This window comes from Rhinoraja longicauda, chromosome 8 (genome assembly GCF_053455715.1).
Source record: "Rhinoraja longicauda isolate Sanriku21f chromosome 8, sRhiLon1.1, whole genome shotgun sequence".
Taxonomy (NCBI): domain Eukaryota; kingdom Metazoa; phylum Chordata; class Chondrichthyes; order Rajiformes; family Arhynchobatidae; genus Rhinoraja; species Rhinoraja longicauda.
Genome location: NC_135960.1, coordinates 53184308 through 53208518, shown reverse-complemented (window position 1 = coordinate 53208518; position 24211 = coordinate 53184308). Strand labels below are relative to the sequence as shown.

The 24211-nt window shown below is 39.8% G+C and overlaps 1 protein-coding gene across 2 annotated transcripts in view; it reads right to left on the bottom strand.

The window, feature by feature from the left end:
* LOC144595977 (juxtaposed with another zinc finger protein 1-like) overlaps positions 1-24211 on the bottom strand; it is a 102567-nt gene that overhangs the window by 15155 nt on the left and 63201 nt on the right. Inside the window, exons 2-4 of one of the 2 annotated variants that reach the window (XM_078403987.1) lie at positions 21908-21980; positions 7614-7810; positions 2131-2300 (exon numbers count right to left, since the gene is read on the bottom strand). In XM_078403987.1, coding sequence (XP_078260113.1) covers positions 2131-2300; positions 7614-7810; positions 21908-21980 — 440 coding nt within the window. The remainder of the gene's footprint in view (positions 1-2130; positions 2301-7613; positions 7811-21907; positions 21981-24211) is intronic. The other variant, XM_078403988.1, reaches the window with a different exon arrangement.

The following is a 24211-nucleotide window of genomic DNA, read 5'->3' as shown; positions in this document are numbered from 1 at the left end:
TAAGCACCTTTTAACAATTATATTGTCCAGGAACCAGACGAAAGGATTAAGTTTCTCTGCTGTCGAAAAGGCATTCCAATTAACAAATTAATGAAAAATTGCGATGGCTTTGCTTTTCTTCCTCCCCTTCCACTAAGTATTTATCAATAGACCAAAAATTTGTGCTATTTATAACCAGTGACATCATATTGACAAGATATTTCTTGTCAAAATACAAGTAAATTAAATGAAATGGCAATATATTAAAATATGATCCAAAATGTCCAATAATGGATTTCTGAAGATTGAACTTCGGAAAATAGATTTTTATTTGTTTAGCTAAAAGGTTGCAAAAATTAAATGATTTATTTGCCACAAAGGGACTGCAAAATGTATGGTGGAGGTCGGTAGCTGGAAATAATTGGAGGAGGACGTTATAGAAGATACCATTGCAATTAAGTTTTAAGTAGGAGCAAAAGTTTTGAGCTAAATTGATATAATTCACTGTTGAGACTGTTTCTCTCTACAGAATAATCTTCACTACCAATAAACTGAAACTGCGGTCATTATGTCAGAACACCCCAGGGCTCAACATTCTAACACAAATCTTAGTTCCAAATGGTTATACCGTCACATCTTTATCGACATCGAAAGCCAAGTATACATTAACTGTGCAGTAATACACCCATTCTACAATTTTCGCAAGGTAATCATAGTTATTATCAGACAACTGAGAAGCAAATTTGGGAGAGAAATGAATACAAAATATATTAATTTTAGTTGTAGAAAATGTATGCAAATGATATTTACAACCATTTGTGAGAGTTTCACCTTACTTTTATTAAAAAAACCTGGTTGTCAAGTAATTAAAAGAAAACATTGGTGCGTTTCATTTTTTCCAGGCATAAAAGCTCATGAGGACACTTGTTTTATATATTGTTACAAATTGTTTCTACATTGATGTTTTAGAAATCAATGCAAAGAAGTCTAGTTGAGCAGCAAAATATGTAAATTAATGTAATTCCTGTAGTTATCAAAGACACATGGACCGTTTCTTAATAGTAGAAATATTTTCAATTTGATAGTTATAAAACCGTAATTCGAACTCATATCAACAGCACAAACTGAAAAGTAGTGAGCAACTATGCCTTTAGTAATAACTGCCACTACTTGAAGGTCAGACCCTGTTGCCCATTAAATAAAGAAAAACAACTGTGAAGCTGTGATGTAGGGAACAGATTATTAAGATAGAAAATATCTCAAGATAACACTGTTTTTTCAGGGGATCTCCCTCAAATGTGTATACTCAAAGTGGTAATAAATTACCCAAAATTTAATTCAACACTGCTTAGAGAAAAATTCAAATTGAAAATTAAAAAGTTCAAATTTTGAAAATATAGCAGCACAATTAATGACTGACAAATGCACAAGCTTAACAACATTATTTCGGCTATTCTGGTTTACCAAAATCAAAACTTCAGTTTAATGTAAAAACTCTGTAATTAATTAAAGTTAGCTCCACTCCACTATATATTAGCAGCTCATCAGTTAGCCTTGCATTTTCCCCCACTGAGGATCTGGTTTAGGCTTCCGTCTAAACCATTACCCTTTATTTGTTGTTCCTTCCATCGTACCAGGCATTCCAAAGACTATTAATCTGCCAAGTCTGCCTGCTCTTTCAATAATGATGTTTGAGCAATTCAGCTGGACGGCTCTCGTGCATCAGACATGGAGCCAGAAAGATTTCAGAATAACATTGAATAGCTTTGTTATACTGGTAATTAAGACAGGACTGACATTCAAACAGGACCTGGACAGGATGTGGCAAATTACTGTATTCTTTGTGTGAAAAGCTGTTCCCACTATGGTTTGTCTGGCCTCTGGGGAACTCATCATCTTCACTAACAGTCAGAATGGGATTTTGTACCCTCTATTCCCTTTCCAAAACCTCATTCAAATACACATTTATGATTCATAGTAACACTATGAGCAAAAGCTTATTAATTTGTAAACTTTTGAGTAATGAAATCATTGATCTTGTTGTCTACTCTTTGTTGTTAAGCAGTGCAAACAGAAAGGTACCACCTTTTGTTTAAGTGCATTTTTATTGACATCTTCCAGGACAGCTTGTTGACTGGACACAATACATACCTTGTACCTCTTTTTACAGCCAGGTACAGGGCAAGCAAAAGGCTTCTCATCATCCCCATTCAAGCACATTGAGCTTAGAATAGTCTCGGAGCTAATAGCACTTTCTGTTGTCCATGATTCATCACTGTCAGAATCTTCACATTCAATTTCTTCTTCATCTAATTCACTGCCTGAAGTTTCAGGAAAAAATAAACACATGGAAAAGGTTAATTTTTTTTAATGGGTCTATATTTATATGAATCGCTTAAAACAAAATTATCGTTTTTAAAGAGATACAGCAGAAATAGGCCTATTGGCCCATCATGTCTATGCTGACCATTGAACACCCATCGCATGTTAGTTCTATGTTATCCCACTTTCACATTCACCTCAACGCTCCAGGCAATTTAGAGTCCAATTATCCAACAAACCTGCGTCTTTGGGATGTGGGAGGAAGCCAGAGCACCCAGATGATACCCACACGGTCACAGAGGGAACGTACAAACTCCACACATACAGCACCCAAGGTCAGGATCAAACTCAGGTCTCTGGTGCTGTGAGACAGCAGCTCTACCAGCTGCGCCACTGTGCACATCATCTTCCCTTTGCAACCATAATGAATAAATGGCATTCACATCAACTCTCCAAGTACTTATTGCAAACCCACTTATGCTTTGAGCTGCCAACGGTATCCTGGGTAATTAGCCATTACAGTTCTGTCACTGAGGGTTCTACAGTCAATACAGAGATAATTTGGGCAATGTTGAATGGCAGAGCCATCCAGACTTTTGGGATGATCAAGGACACATCCAGCTGTACCAGACATCTGTCAGGGCAATGAATCATTTCAACTAGCAGCATACTAAACCAAGCAACTGGAGCAAGACTAAACATTCAACAAGCAACACGCGCAGAAGAGAAATCCACAGTGATGCACAGGAAAAAGGGGAAGTGGGGAAAAAATAGTAAAAGTTGCAATGAACAAATAGAAAATGTACATTTCATTCTAGACTGAAAAACAGGAGCAAATTGTAGAAGGAACACAAAATAGTATTTATTCTTTCATGGAAAACCACAATCTCATGAAATCTTATCAAACAATAACAACAGTGAAGTGATCAGAAAATTATGAGGTGATCTTACTTTTAGGTTACATCAACTAATAATTCGGAAACATGTAAACATAAACAACCAACATAATTGCTTGATGTAAAAGGGTTTATCGAAACCAGAGAAACAATGGAAGAATTATCTCTCACATTATAATGCAGCCTGTTAACATTATTGTTGCAAACAGCCTATTTCTGACTTAAATTTATGTAGATGGTCATTAAGGCCCGACTGGCAGCTTGGCGCAGTCTTGTTTTGAACACCAACCAAATATGAAACTGAATCATCGTGTTCAGTCATATAACTGTGCAAAATGTCTGCTTATATTTCCTTTAATTAAAAGATATGTAGGAGCTGTTTCAGCTTTGCATATTCTGATGATAGAACATTGATACTCATTATTTTCAGACTCTAAACACTGAAAGAGTGTCAAAAATGCTTCCATCAGAAGAATGCGACTGATGGTGAAATTTTCAACTGCATCAGCAAATTTTGCATTTACATTTTCTGTAAGTGACATGTTTTTCATTGGATGGAGATCATTTTCAAACAACAAGATCATGAGTCTGATGCTTTGTTGCACCTCTTAGCAGCCTATCTAATGACAGTAATTAACAGTCGGCAATTAGCATCCACTTCAGAAGACATTCAAATGTTAATTTGCCTTCTCTAATGTGCAGCACAGCTGTGCAACAAGATACATGCCATGAATTGTACATGAAACTGTGAACCAAATATTTCAGCTTGAATTTGCTTTGTAAAATCTAGTTATTGAGTGTAAACAAGGCTTCTTTCAACTAAGATTTAAAATAACCAGATCTAATCTTAATTATGGCCATGGCCAACATAAGGTGACACTGATGTTATATTTTCAACTAGAATATTTAATGCAATATAGTTCTTAAAAAAAACAATTGGTTGATCAACGAATTGTATTCAGAAACGTCAATATTCAGAAAAGTCAAACCTACAGCAACGTGTGCATAGCTTTGCGTGCAAGCAACTCAAGCTGCAGCTTTCGGCATGGCGATCTGATTACAACCTTATTAAACTGCTATGGAGCAGCTCCAGGTCACCCCCAAGGCTCCCATCTGCCTACACAATGCACCTTCCTCTATGAAAATATTAACCACACCATTGTGCCGAATCAAAATGGTCTGCTTTAAAGGATCACATTGTATAAAATCAGTTTATCAACATGTTGCTTTCATGCTTTAGCTGTTGTGATCAATCAAGGAAGGCGCACTGTGATCTACCAAGTATGCTGAGAATCTGAATGCGTTGCACTTTACTTGGACGGTTAAAATCTTAGGCTTATGTTACGGTCTTCAAATAGTCAGCTGCATATTCACAGATGTATATTTTATGGAGGAGAAATAAAGATTAAACTTGCGTTGATTCTCCACAAAATTTATGACTTGCAAATTTAAAAACCAGTAAAAACCAGACATCAAGTAAATGTCAATCATTTTTCTCAAATCTATCAGAAAATGCAACACAAAATAAAAGCTGCAATCTTGATTAGAACCATGAACGGCATAGAAATATCTGTTATAGAAAGGAAATGCTCTTTTTGTAATGTTTACAAAATGGTGGATTAACATGAAGAAATAGCTATTATCATTTATTCAGCAAATAGTTCAAAAAACAAGAACCCTCAAAATGTAAAACTTTCATAATGCTATTTAGATTGATTGTGCCAATGCAAGTCAATGGCCATCGAAACACGTATAAACCCATTCTTGTTGCATTGCTCCCATTTAAAAATATTCTACAACTAACATCCTAAATCAGTATTTATTTAATTTTTGTCAGTTTCTTTCACATTTTATATCTCAGTTAATTCCCTACACTATAATAATTCTCCCTCATTTGAAATTATTATTCTTAAATCCACTATCGTCCTGCTCCCTAACTCCAAATCTGCGCCAGCTCCAAAATTCATGTCCAAACTCATCTATTATTAAACTAGTTTAAATTTCTTACATCAGAAGATCCTTCAGGAGGATGAACCCTTGGAAAGCGTTCAGCCCTAATGGTGCATATGGCCGCATTATTAAAACTTGTGCGGACTAACTAACTGGAGTTATCGTGGACATCTGCAATTTCCCTTTACTATGATTTGAGGACCGACACAGTGATGCAGCGGTAGAGCTTCTGCCTTACAGCGGTGAAGACCAGTGTTTGATCCTGAATGCTATCTGTACGGAATTTGTACGTTCTCAGTGATTGTGTCCAGGTGCTCTGGCATCATCCCACATTCCAAGGACATGCAGGTTTGTAGATTAATTGGCTTCTGTAAATTGCCCTGAGTGTGTAGCTTGCAAAACTGGGATAACATAGAACTAGTGTACGGGTGATCGTTGGTTGGCACATACTTGGTGGGCTGAAGGGTCTGTTTTCACGTTGCATCTCTAAACTAAACTAAAGCTAAACTAAGACCCCACCTGCTTTAAAAGAACGTTCATAATACTGTTGCCCAAGATGAGCGAGGCAACAAGTCTGAATGACTACTGACCGGTGATACCCATATCAGTTGTGAAGAAGTGCTTCAATAACTTTGTTGACAACATTGACAACACACAACTCCTGCCTTAGGAAGGATCTGGCCCCACTATAAATCACCTACCGCCACAACAAATCAACAGCAGATGCCATTTTACTGGCTCTTCACTCTGCACTGATCACCTTTGACATGAACACATAGAAACACCTCAAGGCTGTGAGCTCAGCCCATTGTTACGCGCTCTCTTTACCCATTGCTGTGTAGCCAGACACAAGTTCAATGTAATCTTTAAATTCGCCATCAATCCTACCATTGTTGGACAAATACCAGGTGAGGATGAGTCAGGTACAGGAGGGAGATTGAAAATCTGAATAACAATCTTTCCCTTAACATGAGCAAGACCAAAGAGTTGATTGTTGACTTCACCAAGGAAAAGCTGACGAGCCATGAACCTGTCTTCATTGGCAGGAGGGCAGAGAGTCAACAGCTTTTATTTCTGATGATCTAACCTGGGCACAGCACAGCGATGTAATCACAAAGAAAGCTCATCAACATCTCTACTTTCTCAGAAGTTTGAGGTTTGGCATGTCGCTGAATACTTTATCGAACTTTTATGGGTGTACTAGTGGACCAGTTGGGCCCAAACCTCTCCTGCATTGGTGCAGCACCCTCTCCTCCCCCACTCCCCCTCCCCTCCCCCTCCTCCATCCCCCTCAACCCCCCTTATCCTCCCTCCTCCTCCTCCCTCCTTCACCCCCTTCCTTCCCCCCTCCCTCCACCCCCTCCCCCTCCCTCCCGAGGAGATAGATTTAAACTTTAACATGTGAATAACTTTTAAAATATAACACCGATTTCAATGAAACTTCTTCCATTAGCACCAAAGGGACGACGGTGAGTAAGGTGGGCCTAAAATTGTCGCGTTGTCATGTACCGTTTTGGGTGTAGTTCATGAACAAACAAACGAGAGTTTTAGTATATAGATTGTGAAGAGGACATTGATAGGTTACAACACAGCCTGGTTCAGTAACTCATATGCCCATGAATGAAAGAGGCTGTAGAAAGAGTGAACAAGGACCAGTTGAATACAGGTATTGATTTCCCCAACATCGAAAGGATCTACAGGAACCCATGCCTCATGGAGGCAGCTAATATAATCAATGACTCACACCTCTTTGGTCACGCTCTCATCACGCTTCTACTATTGGGAGGAAGATACAGGAGCCTGAAAGCCGTTACCTCCAGGTTCAAGGCCAATCGACCGTTAGGCTCTTGAAACAGTCTGCACGACCCTAACCACAACCTTACCTCAGCAACAAATTATTATTGACTTTGTATTGGTTACACTACATAGTTTAGTTTGTACTAATGTGAACAGGTTACCTAAATTTATTGTTATTAATTATTGTATATTTATTTGTTGTGTTAACATGTCTATAAAGCTGCAGCAAGAATTTTTTTGTTACATTCCTGGCGCATATGCCACTCAAACACTCTTCTAAAACTAATGAAGCCACTTTATTCCATCTAAATTACATTGAATTTAAATGTCACATAATCACAACTTTTCTACCAGTATTCCTCAATATCACTTATGGACGGAGGAGATACTCACCTCAATTTACAATAATTTATAGCTGCCTTGCATCCTATTGTGCAATTCAGCTAAATTAGATTTAATGGAATCAAAAAGCTGTCTTGCACTGTATATATGTTCTGGTGAGTTGTTTTCAAATATTTGCCGTTTCATTTAGTCCCACTTAACAAAAGAATTGCATAAACACAATTTAAAATGCAAGTACACACATGCTGTAGTGATTTGCTTCTGACAAAATTATCAAAAACCAGACTTGTCAAGCTACTGCACGTTTACTTGATTGATGAAACCTACCAGTTGGAGTTCCACTGCAGGCAGAAGAGGATGGTGTAACTGGTGGTGTTCCTGGGAAAGCTGCAGTCCCATTGCCTGGGTGAGGTGATGCAGGCGTACCTCCTCTTCCCACAGGACTGGAAAGGGCTGGTGTTAATTTGGCCTGATGTCTTTTTCTCATTTGTTCCCGTTCACGGCGAGCGGCTTCAGTCATAAACCTTGATGAATTTTGGAATATAAATAAGAAAAAAATGGCAACATGGTGATTGGGCTTAGAGAGCAGATGTACCGTTAAAAGATACTTCCATCCCAATTGTTGCTGGTCACTAAAGAATTAACCACATGTAAAATAGAGGTTAAATTCGAAGATGTTTCATAGAAGACAAGGTGGGGATGTTAAAAGGGAGGAGTAATCAAGCATCATTTACTAATTCTGTGAATTATCACATTCAAATCACAAATAAACCAAATACCTTCAATTATTTTCAATGGATTAACAATTAACTGTTAAAATTCGCTCTTTTTGTTCCCTTGAGGACAAAACCACACAGGTTTTAACTCATGTTGCTGCATGGATAACTGGATCACAAAAGCAAGCACAAAAATGCAATCTATTCCCGAAGTTTGGCTGCAAATGTTTGTTTCTTTGACAATAACATTTAATATATTTTCTGATCCAATGTAACCAACTACTCTGTTTTGATTGGAAGTTTAAACTGTTAGATCCTTGCAAGAGAAAAAAATACATAGGATTTACGCTGAGTTGGCATTTTTGTATTGATTTTATGATACACAGGTATTATGATTTATGGAGTGGCCATGTCAGTTTAACAAGCTGAAGGACACACAATATCTCCAACATCATTAGAATTCAGAAGCCTCCAGAGCTAACTTTGTACACAGTCATGCACTATATTTGGATAGCAATGTCCAAGATATAGGGAATATCACGATGTCCTTAGATAAACTTACAATAAATAAGGATAAGATTTGTTCTTCATTTTAAAAAAAATCCAAAACAGAATGGCAACTATTATTTGATGAGATCCCTTATCCATTATAGACTTAAAAAAACAAAAGGATTTGAATTACAGAAAGCAATCAATGAAAAAAACAAACTAAAGGTTAATCAGTGATGTCCCAGAAATGGTTCTTGTGAATAATAGAAAATATGCAATTAAGTTATTCAGTGCTGGCAGTTTAGTAAAACTGAGTGGCTTGCACAACATTTCAGAGTAAAGGCACAAGTTTCAATGTGGAGTCAGAAACCCAGACTGAAGGATTTTTCAGATTTCTTTCGTGAAAGGCACTCATGATCCAGATGGGTTTTTACAACAATTCTACTGTTTTACAGTTGTCATTACTCATGTGTAGATTTTTTTATTCCAGATTATTTAATTAACTGAATCTAAATTCCCCAGCTGCCTTAGCCTGATCTGAATTTGTGCTTCTGAATCATTAGTCGAGGCCTCTGAATTACCAGCATAGCAATGTAACTACTACAATCCTTAATTGCGTTTAATCAAAATCCTGGAACTCTCTAACATCATCGGAATACCTTCATAAAGATGCTTCTGAAGTGTCTCAAAACCACTTTCTCAAACCTAACCATGGCAGCTATATTCACACCCTGTAAATTAATAAAATGCCAAACCATCCAAGTTTTCTTTCTAGCCTCTTGCAAAATTATAATAACAGGGGCTAATAATGCTTTTGCCATTTGATGATAATTAAAAAGTGGACGCGAGATGCTGGAATCTTGAGTAAAAACAAAACTAGAGAAATACAGGGGTCAGGCAGCAACTGTGGAAGAAAATGGACAGATGCCATTTGGGAAGGGCCCTTTAGAATGGAGAAATAAATTATTTCCAATAATTTCCAGTTGCCTCCCTGGTGCCAGGGTTCAAGATGTCACAGACCGACTTCAGAACATCCTCGAGTGGGAAGGTGAACAGTCAGAAGTAGTTGTGCACATGGGCACAAACAACGTCGGGAGGAAGAGGAAGGTGGTTCTGCAACGTGAGTTTAAAGAGTTAGGAAGAAGACTGAAAAGCAGGACTTCTAGGGTGGTTATCTCTGGATTGCTTCCAATACGTGCTGGTGAGGGCAGGAACAGGGAGATAGGGGATATGAATGTATGGTTGAGGGGCTGGTGCAGGGAGCAAGGATTTAGATTTATAGACCATTGGGATCTCTTCTGGGGTAGGGGTGACATGTACAAAAGGGACGGGTTACACCTTAACTGGAGGGGGACCAACGTTCTGGCAGGCAGGTTTGCTAATGCTACACGTGTGGGTTTAAACTAAATAGTGGGGAGGAGTAGTTGACAAATTGGGAATATAAAGATGGAGTTAAAGAGGAAGTGAATGCAGGAAAACTTGCAAAAGACTACCAAATTAATGGGAAGGAAAGTTCGAGAAGGGATAAGAGAGTACGGTCAGGGCCAATAATGACTGGTGTGAGAAGAGAGGTGAATACCAAAGTTAAAGTGTTGTATTTGAATGCACAAAGTATAAAAAATAAAATGGATGAGCTTGAGGCTCAGTTAGATATTGACAAGCATGATGTTGTGGCAATTACAGAGATATGGCTGCAAGAGGATCAAGGCTGGGAGCTGAATATTCAGGGTTATACATCCTATCAAAAAGACAGGCAGGTGGGCAGAGGGGGTGTGGTCGCTCTGTTGGTAAGGAATGATATTCAGTCCCTTGCAAGGGGTGACATAGAATCAGGAGATGTAGAGTCAGTATGGACAGAACTGAGGAATTGTAAGGGTAAAAAGACCCCAATGGGAGTTATCTACAGGCCCCCAAACAGTAGCCAGGACATAGGGTGCAAGTTGAATCAAGAGTTAACATTGGCATATCGCAAAGGTAATGCTACGGTGGTTATGGGAGATTTCAAATTGCAGGTAGACTGGGAAAATCAGGTTGGTACTGGACCCCGAGAAAGGGAATTTGTGGAGTGCCTCCGAGATGGATTCTTAGAGCAGCTTGTACTGTAGCCTACCAGGGAGAAGGCAATTCTGGATTTAGTGTTGTGTAATGAACCGGATTTGATAAGGGATCTCAAGGTAAAAGAGCCATTAGGAGGTTGTGATCATAATATGATGTTTTAATCTACAATTTTAGAGAGAGAAGGGAAAATCGGAAGTGTCAGCACTACAGTTGAACAAAGGGGACTATGGAGGCATGAGGGAGAGCTGGCCAGAGTTGTCTGGAAAGAGACCCTAGCAGGAAAGACGGTGGAACAACAATGGCAGGTATTTCTGGGAATAATACAGAAGGTGCAGGATCAGTTCATTCCAAAGAGGAAGAAAGATTCTAAGGGGAGTAGGAGGTGACCGTGGCTGACAAGGGAACTCAAGGACAGTATAAAAATAAAAGAGAAGAGGTATAACATAGCAAAGATGAGTGGGAAGCCAGAGGATTGGGACTCTTTTAAAGAGCATCAGAAGATAATTAAAAAGGCAATACGGGGAGAAAAGATGAGGTACGAAGGTAAGCTACCCAAGAATATAAAGGAGGATAGTAAAAGCTTCATTAGGTAGGTGAAGAGGAAAAAAATAGTTAAGACAAATGTGGGTCCCTTGAAGACAGAAGCAGGTAAATTTATTATAGGGAACAAGGAAATGGCAGATGAGTTGAACAGGTACTTTGGATCTGTCTTCACTAAGGAAGACACAAACAATCTCCCAGATGTTCTAGTGACCAGAGATCCTAGGGTGACGGAGGAACTGAAGGAAATTCACATTAGGCTGGAAATGGTGCTGGGTAGACTGATGGGACTGAAGGCTGATAAATCCCCGGGGCCTGATGGTCTGCATCCCAGGGTACTTAAGGAAGTGGCTCTAGAAATCGTGGACGCATTGGTGATCATTTTCCAATGTTCTATAGATTCAGATCCTACCCTCCTGTGGATTGGAGGGTGGCTAATGTTATTCCACTTTTTTAGAAAGGAGGGAGAGAGAAAACAAGAAATTATAGACCAGTTAGCCTGACATCGGTGGTGGAGAAGATGCTGGAATCAATTATAAAAGAGGAAATTGCGGAACATTTGGATAGCAGTAACAGGATCGTTCCGAGTCAACACGGATTTACGAAGGAGAAACCATGCTGGACAAATCTTCGGAAATTTTTTGAGTATGTAACTAGGAAAATGGACAAGGGAGAGCCAGTGGATGTAGTGTACCTGGACTTTCAGAAAGCCTTCGACAAGGTCCCACATAGGAGATTAGTGGGCAAAATTAGAGCACATGGTATTGGGGGTAGGGTACAGACATGGATAGAAAATTGGTTGGCAGACAGGAAACAAAGAGTAGGGATAAATGGGTCCCTTTCAGAACGGCAAGCAGTGACTAGTGGGGTACCGCAAGGCTCGCTGCTGGGACCGCAACTATTTACAATATACATTAATGACTTAGATGAAGGGATTAAAAGTAACATTAGCAAATTTGCAGATGGCACAAGGCTGGGTGGCAGTGTGAAGTGCGAGGAGGATGCTATGAGGATGCAGGATGACTTGGACAGGTTGTGTGAGTGGGCAGATGCATGGCAGATACAGTTTAATGTGGATAAATATGGTTATCCAGTTTGGTGGTAAGAACAGGAAGGCAGATTATTATCTGAATGGTGTTAAGTTAGGAAAAAGGGAAGTACCACAAGATCTGGGTGTCCGGGTTCATCAGTCACTGAAAGTAAGCATGCATGTACAGCAGGCAGTGAAGAATGCTAATGGAATGTTGGCCTTCATAACAAGAGGAATTGAGTATAGGAGCAAAGAGGTCCTTCGGCAGTAGTACAGGGCCCTAGTGAGACCACACCTGGAGTATTGGGTGCAGTTTTGGTTTCCAAATTTGAGGAAGGACATTCTTACTATTGAGGGAGTGCAGCTTAGGTTCACGAGGTTAATTCCCGGAATGGCAGGACTGTCGTATGTTGAAAAACTGGAGCGATTGGGCTTGTATACTCTGGAATTTAGGATAAGTGGGGATCTTATTGAAACATATAAGATTATTAAGGGATTGGACACGGAAACATGTTCCCGATGTTGGGGGAGTCCCGAACCAGGGGCCTCAGTTTAAAATAAGGGGTAGGCCATTTAGAACGGAGATGAGGAAAAACCTTTTCTCTCAGAGAGTTGTGAAGTTGTGGAACCCTCTGCCTCAGAAGGCAGTGGAGGCCAATTCCCTGGATGCTTTCAAGAGTTAGATAGAGCTCTTAATGATAGCGGAGTCAAAGGATATGGGTAGAAGGCAGGAACGGAGTACTGATTGTGGATGATCAGCCATGATCACGGTGAATGGCGGTGCTGGCTCGAAGGGCCGAATGGTCTACTCCTGCACCTACTGTCGATTGTCTATAAAATGTAGTGCACTTTGCTTCCAAGTGAAAGTGAACTCTGTCAGGTTATAACGATGAGTCAAGAGAAAATAGGGATTGCAAACAAGGATGGGAGCTTTTAACAACAGCATCTGGGAATAAGGAAATGAACATTGGCGACTTCTATTGGTTATGTGACTGGTGATGGATACTTTGGTGATGGAGTTTTAGTTACTTTGATATACCAATAAGGTAACTCTAGAGTAGTTAAACTTGAAGCTATTGATTGCACAGAAAAAAAACGTTATAGGAATGATGCAAAGGATGTAGAGGAAGCAAGCATCGATGTTCAATTAAATGGTTTAGTTGCTGAATAATAGTTTTAGATTTGTAGAAATCAGCTTTGCATTCCATATCATACCATGATAGGATAATTATGGAATCATGATTAAAGACAGAAACTAGAAATAACAATCTGCATTTAAAAGTTAATGCTTTGACAAGAGGAAATATGTAATAAAGCATAAAAGTTGGCAGAAATAGAAGTTTATGGTGTAGTTGAGTACGCTAAACTATACCAGGGTGAAAAATGATTGGTCCCATCAGATGTACTGGCAATCAAACATGTCCCCACAGTTGGCACTGTACAGCAAAGACTTGATTTTATCTTTTATAAAATATGGCCACTTTAAATCATCATACTACAGCGGGATTCCGAAACAGCTTCTCCCTCACAGTTATCAGACTCATGAATGGACCTCCCATATGCTAAGGATGAACTCCTAATCTACCTCAATATGGCCCTTGCACTTTATTTTAAAAATCTGCATTTTACAGCTCTAACACTGAATTCTGCACTCCGTTTATTTTCACTACTGCACTACCTGATGTACTCATGTATGGTCTGATTTGCCTGGATAGTACACAAAACAAAGATTTTCATTGGATCTCCATACACTTGACAAAAATAAACCAACACAAACATCAAAGATTGGAGTTTATCATCTAAATAGCTTTACCAATTTTCCGAAGTGGAAATTGACTGTTTTCTCACAGCCCACTCTGCCTGTTAAATGGAATGCTATGAATAATATTATCAAATAGGCCACCAGAAATTAATATCTTTTTTTAAGGTTTATCTATAGATAGATAAGTGCAAATATGTAGCAACATTGTTTCATTTATGTAGAATAAGACCAAAAAAATAAGCACTTTAGTTACAGAATTTTTCAAATCCTATACAGTATGGTGCACTGGCGCAGTGCGTTTCTCGGGTGTCAGTTCTTCCTCCTAATTTTTTTCTAAACTTTCATAACAAAAGGAACCTATTAACAATCAACAAAATATGCACTTCAAGTATCAACTAGACTGAGGTGGACCCATTGGATCCAAATCTCTCCTGCAGGCCTCTGCTGGGGCAACCCTCCCCAACTGACGAAGCCCGTTGCTGGGCGGGGAGTGTCCCTCGGGGTCGTGGGCAGGCGAGAGGGGACAGGGAAGGGGAGAGGGTGCCACTCACCAGGGCCCCGTCCCGCCAGCGCTGCAGCCAGAGCGAGCCGTGGACCCAAAGCCTCTCCTGCATTGGTGTAGCACCCCTCCCCCCATTCCAACCCCCCTTATCCCCCCTCCTCCCTCCCTCACCCACTCCATCTGCCCTCCTCCCCACTCCCCTCCCCCCCACTCCCCTCCCCCCCACTCCCCTCCCTCCCCACCCCCTGACCTGCACTCCCCACCACCCTCCCCGCCACCCCCACTCCCCTCCCCCCCACCCCCACACTACCCCCCCACCCCACTCCCCTCCCCCCATCCCCTATCCCCTATCCCCTATCCCCACCTCCCCCCATCCCCACTCCCTCCTCGCCCCCCCACTCCCCTCCACCCCCAGTTGAACCGGGCGCTGCTCCGAGGTCATGCTTGTGAACTGGATGCGGCCTACAGTGGTGAAACAGTGGCAGAGGAGCAGTGGAGGACACCATGGCTATGCTTAGTCAGGCCGAACCTGCAACGCCAACCCTGCAACGGGCCTTCATGGTCAGGTCAACAACTCTGCACTTACAACATCATGAGACGAATAGATCAGGTAGATGCACAGAGTCTTTTGCCCAGAGTAGGGGAATCGAAGACCAGTGGACATAGGTTCAAGGTGAAGGGGAAAAGATTTAATAGGAATCCGAGTGGTAACCTTTTCACACAAAGGGTGGGTGTATGGAGCAGGCTGCCAGAGGAGGTAGTTGAGGCTGGGACTATCCCATTGTTTAAGAAACAGTTAGACAGGTACACGGATAGGACAGGTTTGGAAGGTTATGGACCATGCGTAGGCAAGTGGGACTAGTGTAGCTGGGACATTGTTGGCCGGTGAGGACGAGTTGGGCTGAAGGACCTGTTTCCACACTGAAGCATTCTATGACTCTATAAATGGGACTTGAAAAAGGCACCAATTTTGGTGACTCTGTATATTGTCTCGGTGTACTGCTACTATCCACTGTACAGTGTCTGAGATGCTTCTCTAAGGTATCTGAGTGATAATTGTAATGAACTGTATACAAAAATAAATTTCACTGTACCTCAGTATATATGACAATAAAGTACCATTAAAAATGTAGTTATTCGCAGGGGACAGCCAGTTACAGTACTGGAAACACCTGCAAAGTAACAGGGTTAGATGCAACAGCAGAAAAGCAAGGAAGATACCATCTGAATTTTGGCCAGTCAACCTACATCTGAATACATCCTGCACGACTTAAATGTCACAGATAATGCATATGTTAGTCAGATCCCATCCTCACTGGTGTACCCAAAGAAATAACTGGAAAACGAGGACAACATTTATTCCAATATATCCCCTTAACTTGAAGGTGTGAAATGACATCCAAGTCCAATTTCAGGCATAAAACTTCTCAAAACATGGAAAATGACATTGAAACCTAAACGAAAGACAGATAAAGTTGGTAAAAGGTGGTATAAAGCAAATTTCTGTAGAGAAATTTAAATTTTTTAAGTAAAAATGGAAAATTGCAGAAAATTGATAAAAAGAATGAAAATAAACAAAATACAGTAATTTTTTTTAATTCTTAAAATCTGTTTCATTCTGCAGCTGCTCATCTTTTAGGAACTCTATTTCCAAAATACCAAACGAGCACTGTAAACATTGAAATCAGATCTTTCAAATTCCAACCTATGGCCTAAATTCTCTTCGATCTTGGTTTAATCTTATTTCATCAATAATGTGCACTTATTATAGGGTTCTGACAGCAAGCTACAGCTTTTGATAAATTATACATCTCCAGCCAGATTTAAAATTTGAAGCCCAAGTGCTAATTATCTATGCAGCCCTAGTTAATAACGAGATTTCTTGTTGAGTATCTGATCACAGCATGGGCATCATTTGTCAAGAATGCTCAAGTCTACCTTAGAGACCATCGTCTGCAATTCTCCCATGCCTACCATATGTAAAATTGGGATCTTTGTTTCTATAATAACCTTTTATTAGGGAACTGACATAATGATTAAGTTCACTGAAAACACATGGAATGAATTAGACGATTACCCTTGCTGCTTTAAGCTACACAGAATTGCAACAAGACAAAATAATTAATATTGAATTTTAATTTGATGTGTTCCACATTTAAACCCCAATTTGCAAAGTACACCTGGAAAGCTGCCACTGTTCAACTGCAGTTTAAACTGATGAAATAAAGGCTCCTGCAGTTTGAAGAACACAAGCATATAAAGCATGATGTTTTTCTGTGGAGCAAATAATACAGAAAAAGTAATTACCACAGTCTGATTTTACGATCTTGTTACAACGCACATATAGATTTTTTAAAATTAGCTACTGTTTTTTTTCAACAAAATAGTTATAAATTATTTTAGAGTATATTTAGAGAAACTAAATCTGTTCCTCTATTTGCTAGTGATATAATGGAATTGATAATTTGAGGAAATCAATCATTCAATGGTTCCTTTATCACATGTACCAAAGTACAGTGATTTTTTTTTGCATTCAGATCAGAAGATTATTACCATAAGTACATAATACATAGAAGCAGCCGACTGAGTCCATATGCAATCGTCACCAGGTTTTGGCGCCAATTTGTGCTAACCATGGATAAAAGCTATGAGAAAAAAACACTGACATGAAGCCATTGTCATGAATTCTCACGCACCTGATACATTTGCCACTCAAGTCCTGTGAGGACTGAAAATGTAGAACTGGAAGCAGACTTGGAAAAAGAGGTTGTGCATTCCTGATTTGCAAAAATGTAAGTACGTTTTGCTTAAGTTAATTTTTTTTTCATAACAGAAATGAAACAAAATGGTTTATGAAGGAATTCTTTTAAGTAAAAGGCTATTTTAGATCTCACTTCATGCAATGAGAAAGGATTCATTGATAATCTTTGGGTGGCACAGCAGGTAGAGCTGTTGCCTCATTGTGCTAAAGACCAGAGTTCAAGGAGAACTCAGCAGGTTGGAAAAAAATCTGTGGAGGGAATGGGTTAGCTGACGTTTTAGATTGGAACCCTTCTTCATTCTCACTGGGTTCAGCAGGCTGGGTGTAGGAAGTATGCTTCCCCCACCAGGGTCTAGAATAAAGGATAGGCATGAGGAGAAAATTCTTCATGCAAGTAATAATAAATCTTTGGAATTCTTTAGCCTGAAATACTCAGTCAATTAACTCATTCAAAACACAGAATTATAAATTTCTGAATATTACTGTGATAGTGAAGGAAAAATGGCATTGAAGAAAATGATCAGCCATGATCTTGATGAACAATAGAGTGGACAAAAGTTTCCATTGTGGAAGTCGTCAAGGTTTAATGCTCACAGAAATAAATTAAAAGGAAAGAGATATAAGTGACATGAGGGGAAACATTTTCTGTTCAAATTCTAATCACATGCTTTTAAAAACAAAAGCTTCTCATTGTGTTACTCTTAATTTTGTTCCACTTTATTTTGTCTCCGTAACTTCCAAAAATTAGACCTTTTTCCAACAGGAACATATGTCCACTATCTACTTTTCATCAAGACCATTTTACTGCTGCGGCACTGTGCCAATCATTTATTAAATATTGTAATTCATATTACTTGTTGAAAATGTGTCAAGCCCATTCAGTATGAACTATTAATTACGAAAAACAGGACGCTGGTCTCATAGCATTTGTTGAAGCAAAAAGGTATGCGTTGACATTCAGGTCAAGGTCCTACATCAGCACTATTAATTACGCACACAAAGCCATTTGTCACAGACAACACAGCCGAGATTTTTTTTAACGTAGTATAATATTTCAATGGATAATATTTCAATGTATAATACTTACTTGAAGAAATTTAACTGGAAAGCTGGTGGAATTTTGGGATCAGGATATTAGTGTTCACTGAATTTGTGCCAGGTCTTCCTTGCACAGATGGCATACCATCAGCAAGGTACACTCACAAGGATGCAAGACTTCAGAAACCACTCCACTTTTCAACAGTATTTAAAGAGGGAAATCTGAACTAATCTGCAGCTGTTAAGTCTAGCACATGGATTCTCCAGCAGATAGGCATCCAGTTGGTATTTTATTTGGCTTTCACTTCCCTCCCATCACAGAGGATGTCCTTTAGTCCTTTCACTCCTGTCCAATTGTATCCCAGATCTTTCTACAACCTGATCACATCCTGATTGCTCAATTTTAATTTTATTATCCAACCCCATGATGAAAGAACCGACTGTCCCCACTCCAGTCACATCCCACGCCATTTTCAACCAACCCCTAGCTGTGACACACCCGCATATCACCATTGGCATTTAGGCTCAATCTATTGCAGACAATGAGTGAAGATTGCTGCGCAAGCAAGGAATGGCCACTACATAATTGCCAGTTTAATACACTTTTTGTGCAACAATTCCTTAATTTTGAAACAGTATACATGCTTTTCCCACAAAATTATCATCGCTAAAATGTTCAACACTTATAAGAGGGTAATGAGCTTGTAACCCAAGAGTGGCATGGCTTGCTGAGATTAATGTCATGACAAGAAATTTCGATCACTTTTGCAATTCTTGCCTTTCTAAGGGGGGAATGAGACATCATAGCCGATTATTCTCGCACAGATTTTAACTCTCAATCATAAAGGGTACAAGATCTCAAGAAGCGTGTACACCCAAAATAGTCTGAACTCAAATACCAAAGGGACAATTGGAATTGTAAAATAGATACATCAAGTTACATCTTTGTATTGCATGCATGAAACATCATAATAAACCGCTTTCCTTTCAAACCAAAGTCCCTCACGAAATCTGAAAATGAAAAGGCCATATTGTACCAACTAGTTTACAAAGAATAAATTGATCAGAATTCATACCCTTTTCATATTGCCAAGCTAAAACCCTCACCCATTGCTCAGTTGGTTCTCAATTTGATTTTTCCAGTGCTCTACTTGCCAATCTCCCTTTTGCCACATGAGGTAACCATGAGATCATCCAAAGTTTTTCTGCCTGTGGCAAACTTGCATTTAAATCACATTTATCTGTCACTTAATGACCGGGGGATCTTCTGGTTTAACAGCATCTCTGCTTGAAAAATTCTCATCGCAGCATGGTACTACTACTTTTGAAAACTCTTTCTGGTATCACATTCCATGTTACTGCAATCCTATCCAGATTTGTAAAACTCCAAAAGATCTGTACTCCAAGTGATTCTTCTAAATCTTAGAACAGCACCATACTACCATTGTACCACCAGATGATACTACCATAGCGGGCCAGATCTCGCACAAAGATCAAATGGAGTGTCGGAAGGAGCTGGAAAGCCTAATATCATAGTCAAGACAACAACCTCTCCCTCAATGTCAGCAAGTCGAAGGAGCTAATTATTGACTTCAGGAAACAAGGTGGTATACATGCCCTAGTCAGTATCAATGGAGCATAAGTGGAGATGGGCGGGAGCTTCATGTTTCCAGGTGTAAATATCATAGACAATCCTTCCTGGACCAACCACATTGTCGTTATGGCCAAGAAAGCACACCAATGCCCCTATATCTTTAGAAACATAGAAAACATAGAAAATAGGTGCAGGAGGAGGCCATTTTGGCCCTTCGAGCAAGCACCGACATTCATTGTGATTATGGCTGATCATCCACAATCAGTAACCCGTGCCTGCCTTCTCCCCATATCCTTTGATTCTGCTAGAAGACTAAGGAAGTTTGGTACATCTCCAACAACTCTACTAACTTCTACGGATGCCAGGTTGAAAGCATCCTCTCGGGATGTATCACAGCTTGGTTGGCATTAGCTCTACTCAAGACTGCAAGCAATTGCAGAGAGTCATGAATGTAGCCTAGTTCATTACACAAAGCAACCCCTCCACCCCACCACTCAACTCTATCTACACTTCATGCTGCCTCGGAAAAGTAAGCAACATAATCAAGGACCATCTACACCCTAGTCACTACTCCTACCCTCTACAATTGGGCAGAAGATACAAAAACCTTGAAAGTACGTACCACCAGATTCTTCCCCACTACCGAATATTCCTCTCATAAACTAAGGATGAAAAGTCCACATCCCCACCTACCAACTTGCAGTCCTTGCACATTTTTTGATCTGCACTTTCTCCATAACTGTAACACCATTTTGCTATAACAGTCTATTCTGCACTTATGGCATTTTTCTCTCTGCGCTACTTGATGTACGGCTTGATTGTACTCATGTACAGTATGATTTATTTGGATAGCATGCAAAGTAAGTTTTTCACTGTATCTCAGTATACTGAATAATAAACAAATTCTAATTTTGTTAATTTCCAATTTTTCTGCTCCAAGATTGTCAGCCCTACTTTTAAATGATGAAACTCTAAGCTTCTTTATATTTCCACCTCTTTTTCCACCTTTAATATATACACCTAAAAAGCCAGCTCATTGTGGAGTTTTTTGGTTATCTGTCCTAAAAGATCGTACTGTGACTGAGCATCATTTCATTTTTGATCATTCTCATGTTAAGGTATTTTTTGCTGTGTTAAAGGCAGTACCGAAATAGAAATGGCTGCTGTTGTATCATCTAAGTAACTGAGATATACTTTACATTTTTCTTCTGCACTGCAATTGATATAAAGACCACCCCAGGTCTCAACACCACCTGCTCTTTTTTTTTAATTTTCAGTTTGATCTTTGTACATAATACATAAAGGAAATAACACCAGCACTGCAGAGGTATTGCACTCATTTAACAATTTAGTGGAATCAGGCTAGCTCATTTTCTGGGCTATTGGATGTTATTTCTAACTCACAGTGGCGTGGCTGTCAGCGCCTCTGCCTCACAGCACTAGAGACCCAGTTTCGATCCTGACCTTGTGTGCTATCTGTGTAGAGTTTGCATGTTCTCCGTGACCGCATGCTTTTCCTCCTACATCCCAAAGACATGTGGGTATGTAGGTTAATTGGCCTTTAAATTGTTCTAGCTGTGTAGGATGCGCATGAGAAAGTGGAATAACATAGAACTAATGTGAGGGGGTGATCAATGGTCGGTGTGGACTCAGTGGGCCGAAGGGCCTGTTTTCATGCTGAATCTCTCTAAATTATAAATACACCAAAACGTTTTAAAATTACTTTTTTAAAGCTATAGGACGGTACTATAATAAATTTTCCCAGGGAAAATAGGGTGTTTAAAAGATGCACTGGAACAGGGGCCCCAGGGAGAGTGGTAAAGAGATTCTGGAGCCCTGGAGAGTGGATAACAGAGTGCAGAAACCTAGTTGCCAGTGATTGAAAAGGGAGTGTTGGAAATGGGGCATCAGTGAGTGGAAAAGGAAGCATAGGAACTGGGGTAGTAGAGAGTAGAAAAGGGGTGGGGGAACCAGGCCACCAGTGAGTTGAAAGGGAATGCGGCAAACATTACCTGATAAACCAGCTGCCATACCATCAGGATTTTAAATGGTCGGGGAATGATCAGAGTTTCATTGTACCTTCCAAGTGGGTGCTGCTAAATACAAATTCAAAATTAACTTAAATTTATACCTGTTGATATAACTTAGTGCGATATATGATGGCTGCTGTTGTTCCTGCCTTTCCAAAACCTTGGGATCATTTTCTGTTAAAAGAACACATTAAGAATAGTTATTAACAAGCATCTTCCAGCTGTATAATTTTTTTAATCAGCTAACAAATAATTGATTTGAATTGAGATACAAGACTTCAATTTTCTCACATATACTTTCACACAATGCAGGTGACTAGATATTTACATCATCACACCCAGGTTTAAAGCATAAATGGAGAAAGTGGAGCAAAAATACACAAAACACACTTTTCCCAACTGAGACCCACAAATATATATTTTTAAGCATACCTTAAAATAACCACCTGTTATTCACAGTGAGGTCGGTTAGCAGTCTCATTATATTACCCCAATCACAGTCCTTTATCATAATTCGGACAGGGATGCACCCCTGCTCTTCAATCGGATGAAGAGCACCATCTGCCTGATCAAAGTGAGTACTGAGCAACTCAACCAGATTATCTCAACTCACTTTATTAATGATTTTAATGTGGTCAGGAAAGATATGATGGCCATGAATGTATAGACACTGAAAATGTTGGAAGAGTTTTTGCACATTTCTTGATTTGTATATATTTTTTTAAATTCTGAATAAAATTTATTTTTGGAATTACAACATTTGGCCTCAAAATTTCTGTTGGCTTTTGGCACTCCTTTCCATTCAGGAAGGCCTCATCTTTGCCCTTAACGTAACAATTATGTTCAACCGCATGGTGTCAATGTCCCAAATTCATCAATTGGCAGACATTCAGCACAGGTGGTTCACCAATATTATTCTAATAAAGCCAGACACAGGAGCCTTGAGTGAGCTTCATCAAGATGGAGGTAACATTGCTCCATTTTACATCCAATTGATATTCAAAATGAAACTTTTAAAATTAAAAGAGGTTGCAATGTGTTTGTTTTTAAAAAAACTAATTAATATGGTCGATATTTGTTAGCCATCTCTAATTTTCTCTGAACTAATTGACTTTCCAAGCGGTTTCGAACAGCAATCAAGTAAAAACGCATATGTATGCCTGGGGTCTCATATAGGTCACGACCGGAAATCATGGCAGATCTCCTTCTCTGTCGGAATCTACTTACTCTGGAGCAGAGGAGGTTAAAAGGGAACATGATTGAGATGTAGAAACTTACGAGGAGTGTTGTTAGGGTGGTTTAGATATACAGTTTGGAAAGTTCCACCAGAGGCCAAACACCCTCGACTACTGTTACACAACTAAAGATGCCTAGTGCTACACCCCCTGCACACATTTTGGGAAACTCACTACCTTGCTGTGCTTCTACTCTTTGCTCACAAGCAGAAACTGAAGTGTGAGGATTCAGTACCAAAAGTAGTACAATGCTGGTTTGAGAACTTTAGGTATACAGCACGTCCAGATCGACCAGTGATCACCTCGTACAGTAGCACTATCCTACATACTAGGAACAATTTACAATTTATAGAAGTCAATTAACCTACAAACCTGCATGCCTTTGGAGTGTGGGAGGAAATCGGAGCAACTGGAGAAAACAGACGTGGTCACAGAGAAAATGTACATCCTCTGTACAGGCGGCACCTGTAATCAGAATTTCTGGTGCGGTTTGGCAGCAACTCTACCACTGCGCGTCCAGAAAACAGATGAGATCCTACAAGGTCCATATTTATAGGACTTTGTGGCCAGCCTTTACGACGATGCTGTCACAGACTTAATCAGTAAATGTGTAAAGCACTGCGTGCCTAAAGATGACAATCTGAGTGTTCTCCAACTGGAAACCATGGATGAACCGTGAGATCCACTCCCCTGTTAAAGCTGACGCTGTGGCATTCATGTCAGGTGATTCCGAATTGTACAAGAAATACATATACGACCGTCTCAAACCCTTCAGGGTGCCAAAAGAAAATTCTGGACCAAGTGAGAGTCCAAGAAAAACCACACATACACCCATGGGCAAGGCTTACCTCCTATAATGGACTGCTAAGTGAAGTCAGGCAGTGTTGCTAGTAACAGCGCATCCCTCCCTGACAACCTCAATGCATTTTATGATCATTTTCAACAGAAGATAATAGAATGATGTCACCCCTCTGACAGTCTTGGCTGCACCTGTACTCATGGTCACTGTTGCAGATTGGCCTTCCCGGGAGTAAACCTGCATAAAGCAACTGGTCCGGATGCAGTCCTCAGTTGTGTCCTCAGAACTGCTGTGGACCAGCTGGCAGGAGAATATGTGGACATCTTTAGCCTGTCCCTATTCTATACCAGAGGTTCCCACCTGAAGAAGAC